This window comes from Alligator mississippiensis, chromosome 6, assembly GCF_030867095.1.
Source record: "Alligator mississippiensis isolate rAllMis1 chromosome 6, rAllMis1, whole genome shotgun sequence".
Classification (NCBI taxonomy): domain Eukaryota; kingdom Metazoa; phylum Chordata; order Crocodylia; family Alligatoridae; genus Alligator; species Alligator mississippiensis.
Genome location: NC_081829.1, coordinates 9,444,406 through 9,468,446, shown reverse-complemented (window position 1 = coordinate 9,468,446; position 24,041 = coordinate 9,444,406). Strand labels below are relative to the sequence as shown.

Sequence of the window (24,041 nt, the reverse complement as noted above, 5' to 3'; positions counted from 1 at the left end):
TTCAAAGCTGTGCAGACTGTTTTTAGCTCTAGCTAAAAGTCTTAACTCAGGTGTACAAATGACTGACAGGGAAGTATTGAGAGCATTGTCAAAATGCTCAAGAAGACTAGAATGTATTTTATGAATGTGAATAAGAATCAGGGGTGTAGGTTGTAGCCGTGTTGGTCTAAGGACATAGGCAGACAAGGTTCTTTGGGTGAATCTGATATCTTTTGTTAGACCAATTTAAATAGTTGGAAAACAATTATTAAGCAAGCTTTTGGGTTCAAAAACCCTTCGTCAGGTTGAGGAAGTTTCAGCAGTTGATGTGTGTTCTTTCTGGATGGAATGAAAAGTAAAGAAGCCAGAGGCTGGTCTGGTATGCATACAAGACAGATAGTCAGTGAAAATGTAGATTGAGGAGTCAATGGGTGAGAGACAGGCAGGGGTGGGGTGGGTAAATGGGCCCCCAATCACCGTGGGAGCACATTTCTCACAAGGAAACCACTCTCTCTCCAATCTCTGAGTCCTGATCCTCAAAGGAAACTTATAAAACACTTTCCAGAGAGGAGCCTATGAACTCTACTTCATCAACCTCCCGGATACTAAAAATCATGGATTAAATATAGACATTGGATTTATGACACATTATAACCTGCCTGACAGCTGACTCCCCAGGTATCTCTCCACTATTCATAACCAATCTCCTCCTCCTCCTCCTCCCCCCCCCCTCCCCCCACCTCTCTCTCACCCATTGACTCCTCAATCTACATTTTCATTGACTACCTGTCTTGTATGCAGAGCAGACCAGCCTCTGGCTTCCTCACTTTTCATTCCATCCAGAAAGAGCACACACCAACTGCTGAAACTTCCTCAGCCTGACGAAGGGTTTTTGAACCCAAAAGCTTGCTTAATAATTGTTTTCCAACTATTTAAGTTGGTCTAATAAAAGATATCAGATTCACCCAAAGAACCTTGTCTGAATAAGAAACATGCATTTAACTATAATGACTACAGGATCAAATGACAACAGCTTTTGATTATTTTGACTATATTTTGCCTAGTTGCTTTTTATATTACATATATTAATTTAGGAAATTGATGCACATTCTAATAGTTTTGTTTCTGCTTTGATTTTAAACCGAATAATATAGTGCTAACCCCCAGCATATTAGCAAAACATCCAATTTTCTTTAACTGGATAAAAACAAGTGTGTTTTATGTGATGATGTGCTATTCTATCTCCCCCACCCACCCCCTTTAAAATCCTAGATCCATGTGGCCTTTTCTGTATATCTTAAAGCAGCAATAGCACATATGCCAATTACTTCTTTTGTTTCATTTATTTCCAATTTCTGTCCAAACCTGACAAATCTATGCCAGATGACCCAATCAAAACTGCTGAAGGAAAGATACTCCATTTTGATAGGAGACTTGTCTGGCAGACTATTTTTAATAATGGAGTTTCAAAATATCCAGAAATTTGTTGTTAAAACAGGCCAGAGAGAAATGTAGTAGTGCAGATGGATTACTGAATATGGTGCCAGAGAGTCTGTTTCATAATAAATCTGGATTAGCAAACGATTAGCAGTGAAAATGGCATCAAGGGAAGTCTTAACCAATTCTATACTAATAGTAAGTTTAAGCAAACAATCCTTGCCCACAGCCAAAACAAACACTGTGTTAAGTCACAGAACATCGTGTTATACACAGCATCCGAATCTCAATTCTTACCTTCCTCTGCGTCTACTGGCTGCTGAGATAGAATCTTAAGGAGAACTGGATTTTTCCATACTCCTTCCTTAGTGATGTCAACCAATATTTGGAGGTTATTATTCCCAAATTCCAGTAAAGCATCATGTGATTCCTAAAAAAGTAAGAAACCCAAGATTCATTACCACTGTAAGGTAAACTTTAAGACTAATTTGGGAAACAGACTACCAATTAGACAACTAGAAAACAAATTCAACACCTTTCAGCTACATCATGGTCATCCGTAATGCTCTATTTCTATATCATGAAGTTCTTTTGTCAAAATTTGGGTATCTTCTGGGACAAGCTTACCTAAATTCTACAGCACTGAGAATCTGACAGAAGTTTTTATCAAGTCAGATAGAAAAACAGTAACTATGGTAAACCCTGTGCTATCTGTTTTCATGTTAAAATGAACATGTATATTGTTTCTAGCATGCCACCTTTTTCTCTCATTTCAACACAGATTCATAGAAGCTTAACTCTGGAAGAAGCCGAGAGGACAGCTGGGACATTTTGTGCTTGAGAAAGTGGTGCAGTTTGGGGAAGTGTGTGGGAGTTTGTTGTTGTTGTTTTGTTTTATAAGAGTCTTGGAAGTTTCTCAGATTAAATCAGTGAAAGGTTATTAAAAATCTGAAACCACTATTGATTGTTAAGGGTTAAAAAACATTCTACTGAGATTTGATGGGCCAGTCTATATTTCAAAGATGACAGCTATTTACCCAGTAGTATTTTTGGGAACTTTTATCAAGGTGGATCCTACTACAGGTGCACATGTGACTCAAGCACACTATGAGTCTTCTGAATACCGATGCCCTCTAACCCACATATTGAACTTTTTATCTCCTTGCACTTCCTTGAAAAAAGTTATGAATAGAATAGTATGTATTCTTGTTTCCTCACGATTTGAAACTCAAACGAGCTGAAGATCCCAACAGTAGGGATGGAGGTCACAGTGACCACAAAAATGAGTGACTGCAGACTAAGCAGCCATTCTTCCTTCAGTTACAGGTATAGGTTCCACTGCAGGTGACTGAAGGCAGTACTCCTCAGGAGTACTATTAATGGCCACCACTCACCCAACACCACGTTTCCCGGCCTGTGGGGAGCACCACAGGGTAAACGCAAGGGCTCCATGGGCACCCCCGCTCTAGAACATTTAGGCAAATCCTACATCTTCTAGGGATCTGCTCCATTGCTTCTGTAAATGTTCCAAAAACTTGACCCCAACACATCCCTGTTTAAAGGTTTTTGTTCCCAACAGCCTCCACAACATTAACCATCTTCCCAACCCCCAACCAAGCTTTTGATTTCCAGACACTAAGCCAATTCCTTTGGGACCTGAGATGCCACCAAGACCTTCTTGTCCATCTGGTGACCCAAACAAGTAGATGGACAGGAATTACTCTTCTGACTTTACTAATAAGTAAATTAAGCATTCTTTACTTCTGCACACACCCGCAAAAGCCTCATGTCCCTGAAGAAAGAGAAGGGTAAGACAAGGAAGAGACTAGATAAGCTGTGGGTAAAAAAAATCAAATGCCCACTTGTCCAACATAACAGTAAACTAAATATGATGCAGAGGAGCAAGGCACCTCTTGAAAGCGGTGGTAAGCTCAGATCAGTTCCATTTTAACTTTCACTTGCATCAAACCTGCCATCTTGATAGTATCAAGTGAGCAAGAGGCACAGACATTCCTTCTAGAGTTACAGAATCATAGAAAATGAGGGTTGGAAGGGACCTCAGGAGGTCATCTAGTCCAACTCCCTGCTCAAAGCAGGACTATCCCCAATTAGATCATCCTCGTCAAAATGCTTCCATTAATACTGGAATTGTTACCTGCTATAAATAGGAATCCCCATAGACAGTTTGGAGATAGTGCACTATGTGCGCAGCACACACACAAATGGCAAAAGCCATCCATAAACAAAGGCTTGAATATTTTTTCTCCAAGTTTTAGGTGCAGACTCAGGCACAGCAAATCCATGGTAAAAAAAAAAAAAAAGCATGCATTGTAAAATATATTGCTGCTCTCACACACCAAAACTGGTACAGAGGGCACAAAAGTGACAGCATTACAGTTTTATCTTTGCTTCTAGGAACTTTTAAAATCCATAGAAACAGCCTAAACATCAGAAATAAGAAAGTAAAATCTATATTCTGAATGCTTCAACACAACGCAACTTCAATGGGCTGACAAAAGTATAAGACAATAGGTAGGGGTCACTGATAAAGATTTTTTTGGCTGATACCAATGGCTGATTATTAGTCAACCATATTAGACGACACCGATCCGACTGCCGATATGCAGCCCAGCAGCTTGGAGAGCAGTGTCCAGCAAGTAAGTTGGGTGTGGGGAGGGGGGAACAGATCGAGGTGCCCCTAGCGAGGGAGGGAGTGGGGCAGCAGCTGCCCAGCCAGGGTAGATGGCTCATCCGGGGGGGAGGGGGGGCACTCAGGGGGAAGGGTAGCTTCCATAGCTGTGTGCCCTCCTGGCGGAGATATGGGGGGGCATATGCCCCCCAGGTTTGTGTGCAGACCAAGAGCAGGCCGTCTGCTGTGACCTCTTCCTGGAGAGGCTTGGCAGGGGCTGCAGCACTGGGAGGGGGAGCTACTGGGGGGGGGCTACAGCCACTCCAAAATTCACCATAACCACCCTGTAGCTCTGCCCCCACAAGCACATTTAATTTTCCTTTTATCAGTGCCAATATGATATGGACTGATATATCAGTGTACCTCTATAAGAAAACATTAAATCCCTGGCAGAAAGTTACTCAATGTATTTTTTTCTTGAATTACAGTGACTGAGAACTAATTTAAGCAATTATTTTACTCTACCAGCACAATTATAGCCAGCCTTAAAAGTGAATCCTAGTTACAACACTTGGGAACCTTCCTTGTGTGGAAAGATTCAAGAAGCTCAATTTCTATAGTTTTCCAAAGATAAAGGGGACTTGATCAATACTGAAATATCTACATGGGAAACAAAGTGGATACAGGACTCTTTACTTTGGCAGACTGAACTAGATCCCGTGGCTAGAAGCTGAAACTGGATAGGTTCAGGTGAAACGACACAAAAATTTGAGCCTTTTCCTGAGACTACTATATTCATAGATTCATCATTTTGAAAAGTTACTGCTACTGAAAATACTGTCATGTATATGCAAAGCACATCTCCTTCAAGTGACTGGTTCATATAGTGTTCGTGCCCTTAAGAAAAGTGAGTTACCAACTTCTAAAAGTTTTTCTTTTATTAGTTCCCACCCCTCACTTTATTATTTAATTGCAACCTCATACCCTCATAAAACGACACTAGCCTTGTCATTTACTACTCACATTTCTGTCTGTGACTTTTTCCATGTTTTCCTACCACTGCAATGCAAGGTCTTCAGATAATCACCCTCTTATACAAGCCCTCCCTCTACACCCCATTGATGTATGCCCAGATGGAATTGTGTCCTCAGAGATTCCACAGACATCTACTTCTTTCATTGCCAGTTTCTTTGGGTCATTGTACAGTTTGTCCAATACACATCTGACATTTTAACTGTAAAAAAATGGTAATTTAATAAATAACAAAACGAGGCAGAAAGCAACATTAGAAAACCTGAACTGAAACATGCTTACCCGCATAGACTGATGGAATCCTAACCATACTTCACGTGGCAATTCACTTTCAGGAATTGAGAGCAGTAGTTCAAAACAGCTCCTGTAACAGAACAGCTGTTTAAGTAAGCCAACTAATGTGTTTTAACAGCAAATGGGAAAATAGCATTTTATTGCAGTCTTGTTTTATTCTCAAACTACATTTAAGTGGCCGCTTTATTTGAGAATATTAACAACTTGGGGGAGGAATGGGAGGGTGAAAGAGGGGAAGAGGAAACAACACAGAGATATAATAACTAACCCAAAAGAACTCAGGCATTATAAAATGCAAGGAATTCAGAGTTAAGATTAAATTTTGAAGCTCTTCAAACATGCTAAAGGAAAAAATGTGCAATTAAGGCATCCAAACAATATTAATTCTACCCATGTAGAGACCTCCTAAAACAACCACATCGTTCTGAGAATAAAAATGTTGATAAACTTGACAAAATTAATTAGACCACCCCCCAGAACCTTACATGGAAGCATCTCTTTCCAGTCCACATCTAGCATGCAAGGAGATAGGACTTTCCTATGCAGTTCTATGGAACTGCTCTCAGTGAATCAATGAATTCCTGCCTTGGCAAGACAAGGTTCAAACACTCGCTAGCTGCTGAAAAGGAAGACTTCCACCAAGACTCTAGTCTGGAGAAAGGTTTCCTCAGTAAAAACCCATGCTGCAGTATGTTTCCACTATACACAAGTCATGTCTTCAGCACAGAGGGCAGAGTGCTGCGAAGAACACTATTCCTACAGTGCAAAAGGTAGAGGAAGTGACCAACAATGCCAGAATTACAATAGCACCTATAGCCCTATACCGAAGTCCCAAAGGGTTTTGTCCAAATGTCACAACTCTTAATAATCACTTTAAAGGGAAGCCAGGCAGTCAACTTGCCCCATACAAACAGCTTGGCAGTTCCTTGCACTATAGGACTCACAACTCTGCATGTCCTCTCCACTATTATATACAGCATGTGCATCAAATCCCTGCCTGCCATACAGTCTCATCATGCAATCAGATATTCAGGCAATCATTTTGGAAGTGATGCACAAAAAAGGACTAACATCTTGAAGTTATAGCCCCCAACACAGCCTTTAAAAGCAGGAAGAAATGTGGAAGGATTTGCTCCTGGGTAAGGTCTTGGGAGCTAAGCTAGAAAGCCCACCCCTCAAAGCTGCTAACATTCTTGTGAGCTCCAAGAGATTCCCCAGCTAGAGAGATGTAGGAAGAAGAGAAAGCCTAGAAGATTAAGAAGATTAGGAGTTGACTATCACAGCCTGTAAATACTTATAGCAAGAACTCTAGTAGAGGGTTTCTGCCCTAGCAGGCATGAGCTGGAACAATATTATGAAGGGATAGTTCTGATTCATATTATAGCTTCACTCAGAAGGCAGTGTAGAGTTGCACCTTGTAGACTAATTAAATTATAGAACAATTTAATTAATTAATTAGCCTATATGGTACAACTGCACCCTGATTTCTGCCTGACTTCAGATTAACAAAACTATTTCTTTGCATTTACATGACCACATTCCTTTCCATTTAGTAGCCTTGCTCTCTGCACAACCATTCATAGCACCTGATGAAGTGAGCAGTAGCCTATAAAAGCTCATGCCTCTCCGAAATAATCTGTCAGCTGCCACAGCACCCTGCCTTCCACCTAAGATGTCTTGCTACCTCTCTCTAGAAGCTTATGTTCAGTGTCAACCAGGTTTTTCAGCTACTATGTTCCAGGAAACATCACCCCCCAACCATAACGTTTGCTCCTTCATGTAGCATCACATGCACCTGTATGGCTCCTGGCAGATGTCAGGTTTATTGTATAATTAACATGTTAATTGCAAGACAAACTGTAACATGGGAGAAAGAATTTACATTGAGATAAAATGTCAAAAGCAGCCACAAAGATGTTCTACCTTTTATGTGGAACATCTTTGTGATTGGCTTGTATCCTGCTTGAAAATGAAAGTTTGGCATGTGTCCCAGACGCAGGGCAGCCCCCTGTTTGATCCCATGGACCACTTTATCGTTGGGATTGGATAGGGGGCAGCCCCAGGTCCTGGCATGCCCAGTTGCCAGACTCCCCATGTGTCAACAGCTTGAAAGGGTGCCAGAGGAAGTGCAACACTGAGGGATGGATGCCAGACTTCCTGTGCACTGTCAATCACTAAATTTGCTTGGCTGGTTGAGTCAAGCAACTTTAGATAGCTGTGCATGAAAGTAACATCTCCAGAGGATTAAACTACTCCTTGAATCTTTGTGGCATCCATAAATTTAATTTGTAACAGTACTTTCTCAGGAATCATAAATGCCTTGATTTGAATACCAATTTCTCCAGGACCACATCAGAAACAGATGTGCTGGATCAGTGGTGTTCAATCTTTTTGCCCTGCAGGCCAGATTGGTGGGCCTAATCCAGTGAACAGGGGGTATGTAGCCTGGCCCTGATCCAGCCATGAGGAACTTGGGAATCTGGCAGCAGGGGAGGAGGGCAGTTTTATTAATTGCCCTGTTCACCCACAGCCAAATTTCCTGACCCATGGGCTGAATGCCATGGCTCTGTGGACTAGAGTTGGCCTGCAGGCCAGGGTTTAAGCACCCCTGTATTAGATCAATGGCAGGCAACCTTTAAAACACCTGGGCTGGAACCCCTGCACTAAATATTTCCTCCTTAACATTCATGCCAAGATCAAACATTAACCATATGTTATTCCATTTAACATACATCATATAATTTTCACAATGCTAATTTTTAAATCAAGAAAACATGCAGCACTAAATTTAAGCATATAGATCCTCAAGAGATATTAGACACAGCTATACTTGGAAGGCAGTCTATTACACTGAAATCAGTTAACATTAAATATTATTTCAATTATGTGCAAGTTAATAAATTAAAATACTAATGTAGGATGCTTTCCACTCCTCAAAATTAATATCATATGGAATTGAGATATTTAACTGAAGCCCCATAAAAAATTAAATACATAAAAAAACCCCAATAACTTTTGATCAAATTTGTATCCATGAAAAAGTGGTATCACGTTTAACAATACCGAGTTTATCTAAAACCATGCTGACCACCACAAACAGCTAAAAAGATAGTTCAATTAAAGTTTTATCTTGGCTTTGGTGTCAGATTAACAGGTTTAGAATGACCAGATCACCCCTCTGGCAATTCATTTTACAATATCATCTCAATAGTGCTCAAGTTCTTTGCAATGTCTCCTGCTATTCAAGATTTATTGAAAATTAGCATCAGTAGCCCATGGAGCTCTTCCAACCACTCTTAAAACTCTTGGTTAAAAGTTATCCAGACTTTGTTTAATAAAAAGTGAAATGCTTTCTTGTAAAAACCAGGACATCTTCCTTCCTTATTACTAAGATAAAGATTATTTTGCCATAATAGCATTTACTGCATTGTAAAATTCTTTCCATAGACAAATGTATTTTTTAAACTGTTTTATCATTGACAGTTTCACCAGTGGTACTAGTAATGTTCCTTTTATTCCTTGTATTTAAAGATTCATCTTTTCTCTTAAACCCACTGGTCACAGACTTTTCCCCCCTAAATATCTTTAGCCTCCTTTATCACTTTTCTATGCATTATGGTCAATTTCTCCCCGTCTGTCATTTTCCCTTGTTTTTCACAACCAGATCTATACCGAAAAAATCTCTGAGAGATGGGGAAGCTACCTCTCCCACAGTGGTAGTAAAGCAGCAAGTCCCAAGAAGCTGAGCACTTTTCCAATAAGATAGCCAAGAGGAAGATGGAGACAAAAAGCGATTTTGAACTAACTACACACAAAACCCCCCAACAACAACAAAAACCCCCCAAACAACCCCCCCTTCCCCACCCCCCAAACCACCTAGTCACCCAACCCAGCACTACCTTAAAACACTGCCTTGAATCATGGAATTGTTAAGGGGGGTTTTCAAGGAATATTACTTTTCATGCAGAGTTTAAGCTTCAGAATAGTTTATATAAGCATATACAATATGAAGAAAGAACCACCACACTCCCTCACAAATCAAAACACCTAATATTGCATATACAATTTTGATTTTGCTCCTTTGTGCCAAGGCACGAAAATAATCTTAAATCAAAACCCATACTTTCTCAAATTTATTTCTTTAGCTATAATTTCTTCTGATCACATACTTACATTAATTTTAAGAGATCCAGTATCAGTTTATTAATTTGACTCAAATCCCAAGTGTTGCCATGCTCTTAACTATTGATTTCAGCTAAACTTGCAAGTACTCATTACTTCAAAAAACCAAGCCTTGTGATTAAAATTATTACTTATTTCCTTATGATCCAAGTGAAAAAATCATAAAAAGGTAAATCTGAAAGGGAACTCAGGAGGACATCTAGTTTAACCCCTTGCTCAAGGTAGGATCGGCCCCATATATCGTATATACTTGATTACAAGGAGACCCCCTCCCCCCACTCAGCATGGGGGGGAAGCTTATATTCTCATACAAAGAGGTGGGGGGGGAGGGGCGTGGAAGCAGGCAGCTGCTGCAGCTCAGACTCTGGCCCTGAGCCCAGGTCAGGGCCAGAGTCAGACCCACAGCAGCCTCCTGCCTCCCTCCCCCCCCCCATTTCCCCCAGCTTTGGCATGTGGAATACAGTAGACAACAGATGCCACATGTTACAGATTATACTAGGCAAAATAATAGGTGATCATGCAATTAATGATTACTAGAACTACATGATGCAGAATTTTAGTCACCGGTGTTAATTCATCATTTTGCCAGTGTTTCATTAATAGCTGCATAGACTCTTTGTGTTTAAAGAAAACCATAAAAAGAAAGTGAAATGAATAGAAGCAAATAAAGTCTGCAGAGCTTCAAAACTGATGCCTTGAAAAATGCAAACTGAAAATGCAAGTTCCATATTCAGGCTAGACACCAAAATGCCAACCTTAACTAAGGTTATCAGAAGCCAAATGTTTTGATTATGGCCTAAATCAGAGCTTAAAGTGTGTCACATCTTTTTAAAACCATTACTTCTCAATCATTCCTTTACACTGCTTAAACATTGGAACAGGTGACACTCTGGGCTCTCCAGAGCTCGTGCCAGGAACGCGCGGTATAACAGCTTCTTTAATCTTGGAGTTTCCCCGTGCACCCTCTTTCCCCCCCACTGCTGACTGGTGGAGGGGGCCCATTGCTCACTGTTTGTGCCTGATGGCTGGGAGGCAAACACCGCGGTTTTAAATATGCCATGGTTTTCACCTCCCGGCCAGTGGGCATGGGCACCGAGTGGAGCACGCAAGGAAACTCCAAGACTGAAGAAGCCAGCATGCTATGTATTTCCTGCACAAATTCCAGAGATCCCTACTGACACTGCATCACAAAAAAATAAATTACTGAAGACTTCTGGGATCTTGGAAGCATCTGAAATATATACTCCACATCACCATCATTGTTACACCCTTTCAAAGGAAAGTGGTTTAAACTAATTGGCAAATTTGGCACAAAACAAATAGATATAAAACTTTCATGAACAAATTTAGATTAGAAATTGGAAAATTGTTTCTAACCAAAGGAGTGAAGTTCTCGAACCACATCACAATAGGTTTCTTAGCTCTAATACACCTAAATGTTATAAAAGGATTTATACAAGATAAGAACTTGTGCCAGTATTAGAGAGGACTTGACCCAATCCATTGTTGTGCACCTATAAAGCAACTTTTAGAAAGCTTCAGGAAATTGCATTTAAAAAAGAAAAGTATTAAGCCGTCAAGCTTGCAAAGTTAAGCACTCAAAAATTGGAAACGCCAGTGTGACAAGGCACTGGGTACAGCTCTTTCAGTTACTGGGCTCTTGAAAATGAAAACTGCAGTGATAAGCCAAGTGTCTTCTCCTAGTCATGTGTCTAAAAGAAACATGATTTTCTGACTAGACAAGAGATACCCAGTTAAACAAGGCCATTCCATTTTTTCCTTCTTCTCTCCAGTTACTGCCCTTCTATATTTCTCCCTTTCCTCCGCACAACAAAAAGTCACTGGAAGTGAGCAGCACGGCTTGGCTACTGAGGGAACCAGCATCACTATTATTGCTCCTCTTTCAGCAACACTTCCAAAAAGACAAAATAAACCCCCCTCACCCTGCATGTCTCTGCAGTTCAGTCACCCTATTCAGTTAAACACTTCATCAGAAAGAACAGGGATTTGGAGGGAAGGGGAGATAATGCTAGGGGAAAAGCAAAAAAAGAGGGAGGACAAGCTTTAGCAAAAGAACTAGCTTGCTGAATAGGGAAGGAAGTTAGCAAGTTCTCTCCATTTCAACCTTCATTTTTACTTTTAACAGTTCACACCACAGTAAACAGCACCATTTTCTCATTTCTTTGTGGGGATGCTATCCCAGACACACACATGTGGTTTTTGAACAAGCTTACGAAGTTTAAGTGTCCTAAAACCTACTAAATAGCAAAAAAAATGTTTTAAAATAACTAGGGAGCAGAGATGCACAATGCAGCTAGTGGGGTGACCAAAACGGTGAGCATTACTGTATGCAATATGAAGTCTACATAATATTCAGGAGTAAAAAATAGTGCAGGAAAAGTACTCATTTTAAACCAAATATTTCACCTTTCATCTTCAGAGCCTGCAGCTAGCCTTTGCTAGTTTGTACAAGTTAGAGGGCATCTGGTGCTCCCCTTTAATTCTTTCCCTTCCTCTATATAAAGACCATAAAGGTAGAGTTATGTGTTTTTTCCCCCCCAAATACCCAGTGCACTGCTCTCTTGTCCTTCAACATTACAATATCCAAAATCCTGCTGCACCATCTCCAGTCCATTAACTGCAAGCGATTAACAGATATAGCATCTTAAAGTGCAACATTCTATCCACATTTAAGTTTCATGTCATAACACATGCAACCAATTCTGCAAATAAACTATGGTTAAGGTTGCCTGAATGTTTCCATTATAAATACGTTCCCCTACAGGGAAAGTTTTAAGCACAGCTTTTTCTTTTTTTGGTTGAGAGTTTCTTGACTTACCTGCCGAACATTAACTTGTATAATTTTCTTTACTGGTCTCTAACTGTATTTCACCTCATTCAGTGCAGTCACTAATTGATTTTTTTAAAAACATCCTTAATTCATAAGAAATATTTTTTTTAATTTTGGTATGCTCCATCACCTCATGAATGTTTTAAGAGACTGACACTTTTAGAGACCCAATAATCACCCAAGTCTTATTCAGACCATCCCTTTTTTCTTAAAGGTTTCAGCAATAGCTGCATGCAAGCATCCTTTCTCAGACCTGGCAAAGAGCACCTTACAGAAGTGCCTCATATTAGTGCTGGCATCACACTAGCCAAGATATTCAAATAACTGCCAACAAGAAACAATTAAGACGACCATACAAATGGCTGCCAAATGCGCACAAAGCGTACGTATTGGAGACAGTGCTTGCAAAACCTTTTATTCTATTAGCCCTGTGAATTTGAGATGCACAGAACAGTCTTCAGACAAAAATACATTTTTCACTTTGATAGTATCTCTTTAATTTCCTTGAGAGGTTCTCTACACAAATAGGTCTTAGTTCAGGAAGGTAAGTAACTGGTGCCCAACTAAGCAGAAAAGAATCTCAACAGCTGAAGTCAACCATGTGCTTAAGGGCATTGCCAAATTAGGCTCCTAGTTCATTCCTGAAGGGTACTTTTGATGTGGCTAGTTCTTCATAATTACCCATCATATGAAAGAATAACCTCAGGACATAGTATATCGGTTGGTTATTTAAAAGGTTAATCTACTCTCTCTCTCATTCTTAATTCTTTCCTATTTTGTGAGTATGGAAACGAGCAATATATCTGAATTAGTCATCTAGAATCTATAGGCAGAATTCAGAAGTCCCCTCACAAACTACCAAAAGTCGAAAGCAAGCAGTCCATCTGTTTTAAAAGAAAATCACTCTGAGAAAGGGTATGGACAAACCTATAGCTTAGCCACTTTAAAATGGGACAAGGAGCAGCATGCACCAGCTACTAGGATTTAAAAATTACATCTGCATAAACTTACAGCAACACAGGGTAACTAAATTGCTCTTTGACCCTGGACAAAGCAGGGTCTGTATAATTCTGCTACAGTCATGCAGACATTAACAGCTACAGTTTAACACCTTGCACTGGTATCCACCAATAATGATGGGATTGTTACCACAGGCTATGCCCAAAATAGTCCTAATGTAAGAGAACTACCATAATGGACAAAAAGAAAGGATTATTTTCCCCTCCTCAGTGCTCTCTCAGTCTACAGTTGCTTTTCCACAAGGGACACTTTCTATCTAAACACTGTATAATGAAGATACAGCCAAAGCTTAAGCTCGTGTCATAAATTCCCCCCATAACCCCAATTTACAATGAAACAAAGGTTTTCTTAAAGCTCCAAATTTATGAAACAGTTTGGCATACTAGTTCTATCATTTCCTTGTCCAAGGAACAATACCATGAATTCCCAACAATTATTTGCCAAGTTTAATGCCTTGCTTTAAAGCTCTTCCTTACCTTCTTCCCATACAGAAAAAAAAACCTGACAAAACCCAGCATGCTCTTCTTCCTTCCTTCCCTCCTCACATTTCTACTCCCTAAATCACCAGATTATCCCCCTCACTGCCTTTTCCTTATCAAACTTCCTCCCCCCTCATCCAGCAAACATACTATGGTGTCCTTTTATTCTCAGTCAGCTCTTTGAACCACTACCACTGCCCCTTATCACTAAGTTTATACTGGCTGTGGGGCTTGCACATTCAACATGAATTCCTTTACAAACTAATTTCAGTTTTCTTCTTTCTAATGGATAGGGGAAACTTTCTTTTACTTGCACAAATCTGGCATAGAGATTTGATATTTTATTTCAAAGAACAGGCTCCAACAGTATACAGTTTAGAGATCTGTGAGTAAATGCAATAAAACGACTCACATATGAAGAGATACTGAAAAGACTGGAACCATTTAGTTTAGAAGGGAGACAAACAGGATATAAGTACGAAAAATAGTGAGTGATACAGGAAAGGTAAATAGGGGTGTTATTCAACTTCTTATAATAAGGACATTCCATAAAAAAAAAAAGAAAACAGCCAGCCATTAAAAAATGATGAAAATATTTTGCATATTAAATGACTGACAATCTGACTGAACATGATGCGTTCTATAGTCTTTTGTTTAAAATGGAAAAATGAATAAAGACGAAAACAAAAATGGAGTGTTTTGTAATAATAAAAAAAATTTCAAAAAGAAATAAGAGCATTTACTTTGAGAAATGTGTGGTCTTAATCCTTTGTTTAAATTTTATATTCTTGAAGGAATATACCAGCACAAAAGAAGACTATGTGGAAATTATACTCAGGCCACAGACAAAACAGGAAAGTTACTGACTTAAGTTTTTTCAGCCTTCAAAGTATCTACTTTGACATGGCTCTGGAAATTTTTTAATAAAGTTTATTACAGAATTAAGAGGAATCCAGCCTCAGTTAGACAATAACTATAAATTAACAGAAGTTTTCTGGGTAGCTACTGGAAGCCTATCCACATTAAAAATTGTACTAACATAATCATAAATAAATCCCAACAGCAGCAGCATCTCCCAATGCCTGAAGAAGGGTGTTTATGCCCAACAGTTTGCAAGTAACTTTTTTCTAACTATTTAGTTGGCCTAATAAAAAGATATCACATCTACCCAAAGAGCTTTGCCTGCCTATGTGCTTAAACCAAGGGTGGGCAATTATTTTGGGCAGAGGGCTGTTTACTGAGTTTTGGCAAGCCATCAAGGGCCACATGGCAGGCAGCCCAGGGCAGATTAATAATAATTTTCTAATTTTTTTAGGGGCTCCGCGGGCCAGATATAATGGTCTGGTGGGCCGCATCCGGCCCCCGAGCCACATTTTGCCCACCCCTGGCTTAAACCAACACGGCTACAACCAACAACTCTAAATCCCAAATCATGAGAGATTTCAGCTCCCATTCCTGATTAATGACCAGATTGACTATTTCCCTGGTAACTACAGCATGCAACACAACTTCACTAATTCATACACTTTAGTTAGCATAAAAGGCAGCAATCTTACTGCTTTTTAGAGACTGAGAAATACAGTGCTACATAATGCAATTTCACACCACAACAAAGCTTCACAAAATATACAAAAGTACATTTCCTAGTAGATAAAATACTTTTACAGCTACAATTGTCAAATTAAAATACAAGTCCTACTACATTTTATTACATCATGTTGTGGCCTTATTGTTTACTAATTTCAAAAGTTAACCAGGTTGTATTATGCTGATTTTGTAAAATAAATGTACCAAATTAAAGACTTACAGTACTAGCCGGCCAAGAACCAGAAGAACATCTTCACATTCTGTAGTCAAGTAAGGTCGTGCATTTGCAAAACTTTGGATGGAGATTCGATACACTTCCAAAAAAGGCAAAATATGTTCTGATGCACCCCGGGTGCCAGCATACTGTAATAATGTCTGAAACAAAACAAAATGTTTTAATGAAAATTTCTCTGCTTTAATATGACATGTTCCCACTCTAAAAGGTGTCCAGAAAAGCTGCAAGGTCTTCTCCCTCAACAGAAATAATTATATCAGAACCAGAATAACTTCTACAAACTACCCATACTGATTTCAATCATGATAATGCAGTAGAAAAGAGTGAGCTAAATTCTGTATTGACTTGCATAACAGAATTGATAAATACATTTCTAGTACAGAAACAAATCCTGCTCACATCTTCCTTAGAAGCACATGGGTAAAAGTGAAATTTTCCAGTTGAGTGGGAATGCACAGGAAAACACTAATATTTGAAGATAAAAAGGACAACATTACAGAGCTAACACTTGGAAAAACACTGCCATTATGCAAAATAATATTAACTTACTCTAAAAGAATCACAAAACCCAAGGCACCCTATTATTTATGCAGACACATTTCAAAACAGAACCATGGTACCTTTTAATACTTGGCCTTAGCCCTCATATCTTATGCACATGCAATGCAGGCAAGCTTCAAACTAATCATTTTCAAAGTGAAATAAAACAAATTTAAAGTATTAGATTTGCCATAGTCCGCTTGACAATCATTTTCCCAATATTAAAGTTGCAAAGTAATGCAGTGTCATCTAGCAAAAGAGACATAAGCCTAGGACTAAGAAGACTTCGTCTCTATTTGCAACTCTGCCAATAACCCCTGCATGAGCAAAGCAAGTTGCCTGCTAGATCCAACCTCGCAGGGGGAGGCAGTGTGGCCTGGGGGGGGGGAAGGGTTTGGCCAAGCCCCAACTTAGCTGGGCAGAGGGTGTGACCCAACTTTGATCCAGCCATAGGGCTTAGGGATTTGGCAGTGGGGAGGGTATTAATTGCCACTGCTTCCCTGCCCCTAAACTTCCCAACCGATGGGGAGCACCGGAGACCAGATGTCACAGCTCAGTGGGTCGCATTTGGCCCATGGGCCAGAAGTCGAACACCCCCAACTTCACACTGTGCCCCAACAGAACTACCACCTGGTTTCCTCATTATGCATGTGCCCAATGTGTAGAACAGAGGTGGCCCCAATCCTGGTCAGGGCCTCTACTAGTAGTAAGAGTGCTGCACAAGTAAAAGTACTATAAATACAAAAATTAAATTATTTCTGCCAATAATTCAGTATTTTTCACCATACACTTTTTTTTAAAACAGCTACATATAATGCTTAGGTTCTAGATTTCCTTTTCCCAACTGTTTTCACTTGGTCGTTATAGACATTAACTTTTTGGAGTAAAGTTTTCTAGGGTTGGAGAGAAGAAATAAAATTGTTTGGCCATTTTTGAAGATCTGTGCACAGCACCCCCTCTACACCCATTTAGAGGCTTTAATGTTCTTCAGCCCAACTGGTTGAGAACTGGAAGATTCAATTTTAAATTGGAGAGGATAGCTAACATAGAACCTCTTTAGCAACTAGGTCAAAGAGGGTCATCTTGGAGACTACAGTGTAACAAGTCTCACTTTTGTATCAGGTACACTGATTCAAATAGCAATAAAAGAAAGAAAGCAAGCACCTAAGTTACCACATGGTATGTGGAATATTAACTGTGGTGGCTCCCAAAAAGTGGGGGGCAAGGGGAATGGAACTCGCACACAAAGGTCTAGAGATCTCCTCCTTCCCCAGTTCTTGAGGAAAAATTTAACATACCCATATTTTAATTACTACTGAGTGTGTGTACCTTTACCTTAGAAAGAAGCCTGATTTTTGAGAGGTCAACAATTAGCACTATCTGAATTTCAACCCTCGTTAAGCAGTCTGATGTTAGGCACTCAACACTTTCTAGCTGATTCGGAGCACCTTGAGCTGGAATTCTTTGAGTTACTGCACGCTCAAAAAAAGAATGTGAGTTAACTAACAAGTAAGAGAATCCTACACAGTGCCATGGACTGAGGGCAAAGTACTGCAACGAACAAAAACCCAGACTGAAAAGAATATTAATGAACAACTAATTTTCATTGTGGCAAAAAAGTTAGTAGCCCAGAGCACATGGGTTTTTTTTAATAGGACCAATGCTAATATTTAACAGTGATCTGGAACTGAATGTTAGAAATTAAAAAGTAAGAACATACTATTTGATTGGATATACGACAATTCCTGTGTGGGGTCATTTATGTCCTATAACATTCATTATGGATGAAACCCAATTGTGTTCTAGAATTACTCTAAAAACCTACAGTGGCCTTTATTTTCCCTGACAGAATTGAATATGGGGGATATAATTTCCATTTAAATTACAGTTAAGGTTAAGTGCAATTCCAGAGAAATAAGACACATCCTTCACAATAAAACAGTATGGCAATCACAAGCTAAGGTTTCAGAAACAACACCAACCTTAACATGTTAACTCAGCACACAGACCATTAAACACAAAAATTCTCATTGACCAGCATCCAAATAACCATGAGTCTGCCCCTGTAACAAAGAACATTAATCTTTAAGGATCTACTGGATGGCATTGTTTCTTGAGTTGCATGTAACCACAAATGTAATCTGGCATTCTTTATACAAAGATTCCTTACAATCTTTTTTCAGACTGCCATTCACAATTCACAGAAAAAAAAAACTATTGAAAAATGTGGGACTCCCAAAATTCCATCCACCTGCGCAGCCCATCACAGCAACCAACAAGTATATTTAAATAGCAATCTTTTCCTTCTAGACCAAATAATCCCATGGACTCCTACTCAGACAAATATTATTAGTGACAATACTACTGAAAACTAAGCAAATTTATACCAGATTATAAAAAAAGATTACAAATTGATTTGTTTTAAAATACAATAAGCATTATGTACCATGATGAAACACCGTACTTTATACTGAATTAGTCTAATACGCAGTGGGTGCATCTATACATGCACTTTGCTGTGGAGCTGACTAATTAGCTCCACAGGAATGCATTACCATCTACATGTCCACTCAGAAAAGGCACAGTAAATTAACTCTGCTGTAGGACAGCAGTGTCTAGGACATGTACTATGCTACAGTGGAGTAGTTGTGTGCACCAAAACATGTGTGTCGACAGTGATTGGGGCTGGCTGGGGCACAAAGGTGCTACAGGGCAGGGGCTACCTGCCAGCCACTCCACGCTGGAGCACCCTCATACCCCAGCCAGCTCCTCTGAAGCACATTAAGCTAGTGCAGAACAGCCCTAGGATGGAAGGCTGACTCCTCCTGTCCCCTGCCAGACAGAGCTGTTCTGCCCCCGCTCAACATGCTATGGTCCCAGGCACACAAGCACATGTGTAAATGCTGTGCATGGGAGCAATAAACTCCATCATGAACTGTGCTGGAGTTTATGGCTACATGCTAACTATACATGTAGGTACACCCAGTGGTATTAAAGCATTGAAGAGGCGAAGATGCAACCATCTCCCTTTAAATCTATTAAAATCAGTGTTTTAATAGAAACTGGTTTCAACCACTAAAACAAATTCACAGAAAACTTAGGACTGTATGCTGATCATCAAGATATTTTCCATCTACTGGTCTGTGTGCATAACTGAGATTTATAACTAGTGACAGTCACTTCCGATTAACTTCAGAGTTTGATGTGGAGGCTTCTGGACCACAAAATACCTGGTCATCAACCACACTTGAGTTTTCTTTCACTTGACGCTTCTAAAAAACTTGTTAAGAAACAACAATGTATTTTGAACAATATTAGAAACTATATGCAAGTGGAACTCAATAGCTATTCTGTAACATTTCACAATGGCTTTTAAGTGCCCTTGTGCCATTTCAAAAATAGTATCCAAAAAATTGAGATTAATAAGATTAGTTCACTGCAGAGATTTCCTAAAAATCTATCCCCGAGATTGACACAAATAGTTAGTCTAAAGCAGAAGTGCTCAATCCCCAGCCTAGACCCAGCACCTGGGCCTCCCCATGTTCTAGAAATTTGGTGGTGGGGTATTAATTAAGAGTGCCAATACTCCCTCCCCACCAGGTTTCTAGGCAAATCTGGCACCACAGGCCAAAAAACCATCAGGCACCACTGTTCTAAAAAGTTGACTCTGTTGTTACACAATCACTTGTCTAAAAAAGGTACTCATCTCTCTAGCAGTCTAACAACATTGTAACAGCAAATATCAATTATTGCAACACTTGGATATTAAAGATCAAGAATGGTTTATGTTTTGATCATTTAGAACTAGGTTAACTCCTTGTAGAACACTAGGGCAATAGTGTTCACACAAAATACCTGTATCAAGTTAAACCATTCTTTAGTAAGATAACTAAGTTTGATGAAAATACTAAATGAATGAGATCACTACACATCTAGGAAACTGTGCTACTGGTCATCTACCTTCCCCTACCCTCCAAATCAATCCCTCCCACCAATTTGGAATTTGTCTAGGTTCCACTCCTGGACAGTCAATCACAGTCTGCCTTTACTAGCAAAAATCTTCAACTTAAAGTTTTTTTGCTTTTGTTTTGTTTTTTTGGGTGGGGGGGAGGTTAACTGATCAAGTTGCCTCTTACTCTTCAATAAAGAAATTGGAAAATCTTAAATCTCACCATAAGCCAGGTATTCCAGACCTTGATTCATTGTTTACTGCTTCCCTGACTTCATTACAGTTTTTCAATATTTCTTTGAAGTGCTGGCATCGGAACTCAATGTGTACAGTAATAGACTCGCTGCCTTTGATTTAAAAATGCATGTTTACATCTTATTTGCAAAGCAATTTGAGTTGTCATAATTATTTACCATGTCACTTGGCAATTGGAACAATCAATTAGAGAAAGTAATCGGATGCCACAAAGACTGATAGGTTTACACTTACCACTGGATCACTAAGAAAAGTAAGTGATCCCTATAGGATCCAACTAAAACATTTTCATTTGATGGCAATTCAAGACTAATCTATATTTTAGATCCATCATTTAGTCTTGATTTTGTCACACTTTTGTCATATGCACTATTTTGTACCATTCTGATAAGAGTGAAAATGTTATTCAATACTGAGACAAAAAATGACTTGCGTAGTTAAACACATTACTTTAGCGACAGAACATTATAAACAAACAGTTTGGCAAGACCTATTTTTCAAGGAAACCAGTAACTTCATCTTCACCTTCCAATTCCTTACTGGAAGAGTCCTCTATCCACTCTTCCATTAGATTTCAAGACATCTCCAATATCACCTGTTCCATCATGACAAGTTTTATCAAATAGATATTTTAATATTTTAACATAGCCAAATCCAAGATTACATTTAAAAATAGATATTGTGGGTTATAATTGAGGGGGATGAGAGAAGGCCCTGGAAAAGAGCAACTCTGAGAAGGACCTGAGGAGGTGATGACTAATGAGCTCTTAGTGCAGGGGTGGGCAAAATGCGGCCCGCGGGCCAGATGCAGCCCGCCAGGCCATTCTATCTGGCCCACGGGGCCCCTAAAAATTTTAGAAAATTAATAGTTATCTGCCCCTGGTTGCCTGTCATGTGGCCCTCGATGGCTTGCCAAAACTCAGTAAGCGGCCCTCCACCCAAAATAATTGCCCACCTGGCTTAGTGCAACTCAAACACTACTGTTAAAGAGGCCCAAAAAGTGACTCCTGGATGTACTGCAGAGAAAAACTGAAGAAGAAAGGAATCACCTCTGTATACTGTACAGTATTAGCAAGACTATTCACACTTCTAAAAAGAATGTCAATTTCAAAAGGGTTATGAAAAAGCTACAAAAATAAGTTGAGTCTAGAAAATCTGAGTTGCAATAGATATGTAGGGAACTAAGTTTATTTAGCTTATTCAATATAAAAAGGTACTTATGTCATATTAAGAAAAGAGTGAAAATCTGATAGGCAAGAGCTCTAATTTAGCAAACAGAGGCAGAGCAAGACTTTATGGCCACAAAATGAACATATACATTTTTATAAATAAGGTATGAACTTAGCAGTGAGGGACATTCACTATGTGACCAATTTAAGTGATGAGACATTCCCTCTGGTCTTAAGTCTTTAAATTGAACAGGGTCATTTTCAGTTAGAGACTAAATGTAAGAATTACTAAATGAAATACTATGGTCAGCATGAAACTATACCATAAGTTTCCTATAGCAGATACGACTATACCATTACAGATTAAAGGCCAAATATTAACAGCTTTTATCTAGTGAGCTATACTAAATGCATCTTCTTGTAATGAACTCAAATTATTTATTCTGTAGCGCTGGGGCTCCCAACCCCCAGGCCATGCCCTGGTACCAGGCTGCGAAGGGTTGGTTGGGTGCTGGACCAGAAGTGACCACGGACTGGCAAACCGTGGACCAGCAAAAAAGGGTTGGCTAGCACTGTTGGTGCATGGTTTGCTGGTCTTCAACATAAGGCTGGGAACCCCTGCTGTAGCAGATCATGATCATGTCTGGAAATGTGGCCCTTTTAGTAAAAATGTAAAAGTTAGGAATACTCAGTCCTCTTTCTTTAATCATGGAAAGTTACAGACACTTGATCCTTCATGCTAAATTGTTAATATTAAAAATAATGTTTTACTTTTTTTTATTTTTTATATTGATTTGATTTCAAATATCTCCTAGAATCCAGAGTCATTTCTCTAAACAATCACCTCAGGATCTGCAGCATCAACATGTTGTCATTAAAAAGTACTGCCAAAGCCATATTTAAGAAGTAAATAGCTACATCCCGCTTAAACCCTAAGGATTCTCCGGCAACCTGACAGCAGACTGAAAATTGGGATCGTTTCACTGAAACTAAAATTAAAATTTTCGCAAATTAAATGCAACAAGAAATGCTAGCCTACAGATGACAGGTTTTAAACTATTTGGTGGGACTCTTCCATTTTCAATACAGCGTGGAATTTTTTTTCCCCTGTTGGCGATAGCCGGCCCAAGAGAAGTGGCCAGAGGATTCTGCACCCCTCGAAGCAGCGGGCGACGGGGCAGTAACAAGGCTCACGTCCGCAGAGGACAAGCTTTGGTTTTCGAGTGAGCGGAAGGGTCGATCTGCCCTTCTCAGTGGGGCGGTTTCAGGCTGTCTGCAAACTCAAGCAGACCGCGCGCGGTGTTCCCGGCTGACAGGGCTCAGGATGTGACACTGCTACAGCCCAGCAGGAGCGATGCCGTATCCCCGGCGGTCCAGGTGAGAGGCCTGCACCACGGGGGCGAGTGCCGTTCCTGGACCGGCGGCATTAGTGGGATGAGGGCGAGGCCCGATGAGGACCCGCGCGGCTCCGTCCCTACGCGCTCCGCCACCAGCCGGGGACCTCGCGGGGGCCCTTGAGGGGCGGCAGCCGCTTCCCCCAAGAACGAAACGAGCTCAGATTTGTCCCGAAAACCCGCCCAGAGCCGAGGGGGGACCGCGCCCGGGCCCGGAGGCAGCCTCAGACCGCAGACCCCGCTCGCGAGTCCGAGGGAGGCGGGGATGCGCCGCCAGGGGCCGCGGAGCGGCGGGGGCGGCGCCCGGCGTGTTTACAGAGCGGGCGGGCGGCGCGGCGCGGCGCGGCGCAGAGCCCCCTCCCCCTCCCCCCGCGCGGAGCCCGCGGCGCGGCCCGCCCCCTCCCTCGCCCGCGCGGGCCGCACCTGGCAGAAGCCCCGGCAGTAGGCCCGGGACGAGGCCTCCGACACCTCCTGCTCGCGCAGCTCAACCTGCAGCTGCCAGAGGCGGGCGCGCAACGCGGCCACCAGCCGCGGCATCTCGGGCCGCGCCGCCTCCTCGGCCTCGGCGTCCGCCATCTGCACCCAGCCCCGCCGCGCGTAGGCAACGGTCACGTGACTGGCAACGGCTGACCTCACCGTCCCGGGACGGCGTCACGTGACGCGGCACGTGACGCCGCCGCCGGGCGTCCCGATTCTGCCCCTGCCCCTCCCCTGCGCGCGGTGTCACGTGACCGAAAGAACTGGGACAACGGACGGCGCTGGAGGGGGGAGGGGACGTTCGCGCCTGCGCCGCTTGCACAGCACCACGTGACCGCGGCGCGCCTCTGGGGGGGCGCCTAGGGGCAGCCACGTGAACGGATCGGAGTGACGTCAGAGCCGCCTCGCGCCTTCCTGCCGCTCACGTGGTGCCCGCGAGCTGCCTGTGCGGGGCTGCCTCTGTTCCCCCGCGCCGGGGCTGAAACGCGCCCTGGTTTTGAAGCAACTATATACATACGTGAAGAAAATACAC

At 41.1% G+C, this 24,041-nt stretch overlaps 1 protein-coding gene across 4 annotated transcripts in view; it reads right to left on the bottom strand.

Annotated features, from left to right (window-relative positions):
- RLF (RLF zinc finger) overlaps nt 1-23,727 on the bottom strand; it is a 53,460-nt gene extending 29,733 nt beyond the window's left edge. The window contains exons 1-4 of one of the 4 annotated variants that reach the window (XM_019488337.2): nt 23,456-23,727; nt 15,711-15,865; nt 5,360-5,441; nt 1,714-1,846 (exon numbers count right to left, since the gene is read on the bottom strand). In XM_019488337.2, the coding sequence (XP_019343882.1) occupies nt 1,714-1,846; nt 5,360-5,441; nt 15,711-15,865; nt 23,456-23,608 (523 nt within the window). In that variant the 5' untranslated portion in view covers nt 23,609-23,727. Of the gene's footprint in view, nt 1-1,713; nt 1,847-5,359; nt 5,442-9,544; nt 9,760-15,710; nt 15,866-23,455 lie in introns of those variants that run through there. The other 3 variants (XM_019488321.2, XM_019488329.2, XM_019488334.2) reach the window with 3 other exon arrangements.
- Between the last annotated feature and the right edge of the window lie 314 nt (nt 23,728-24,041).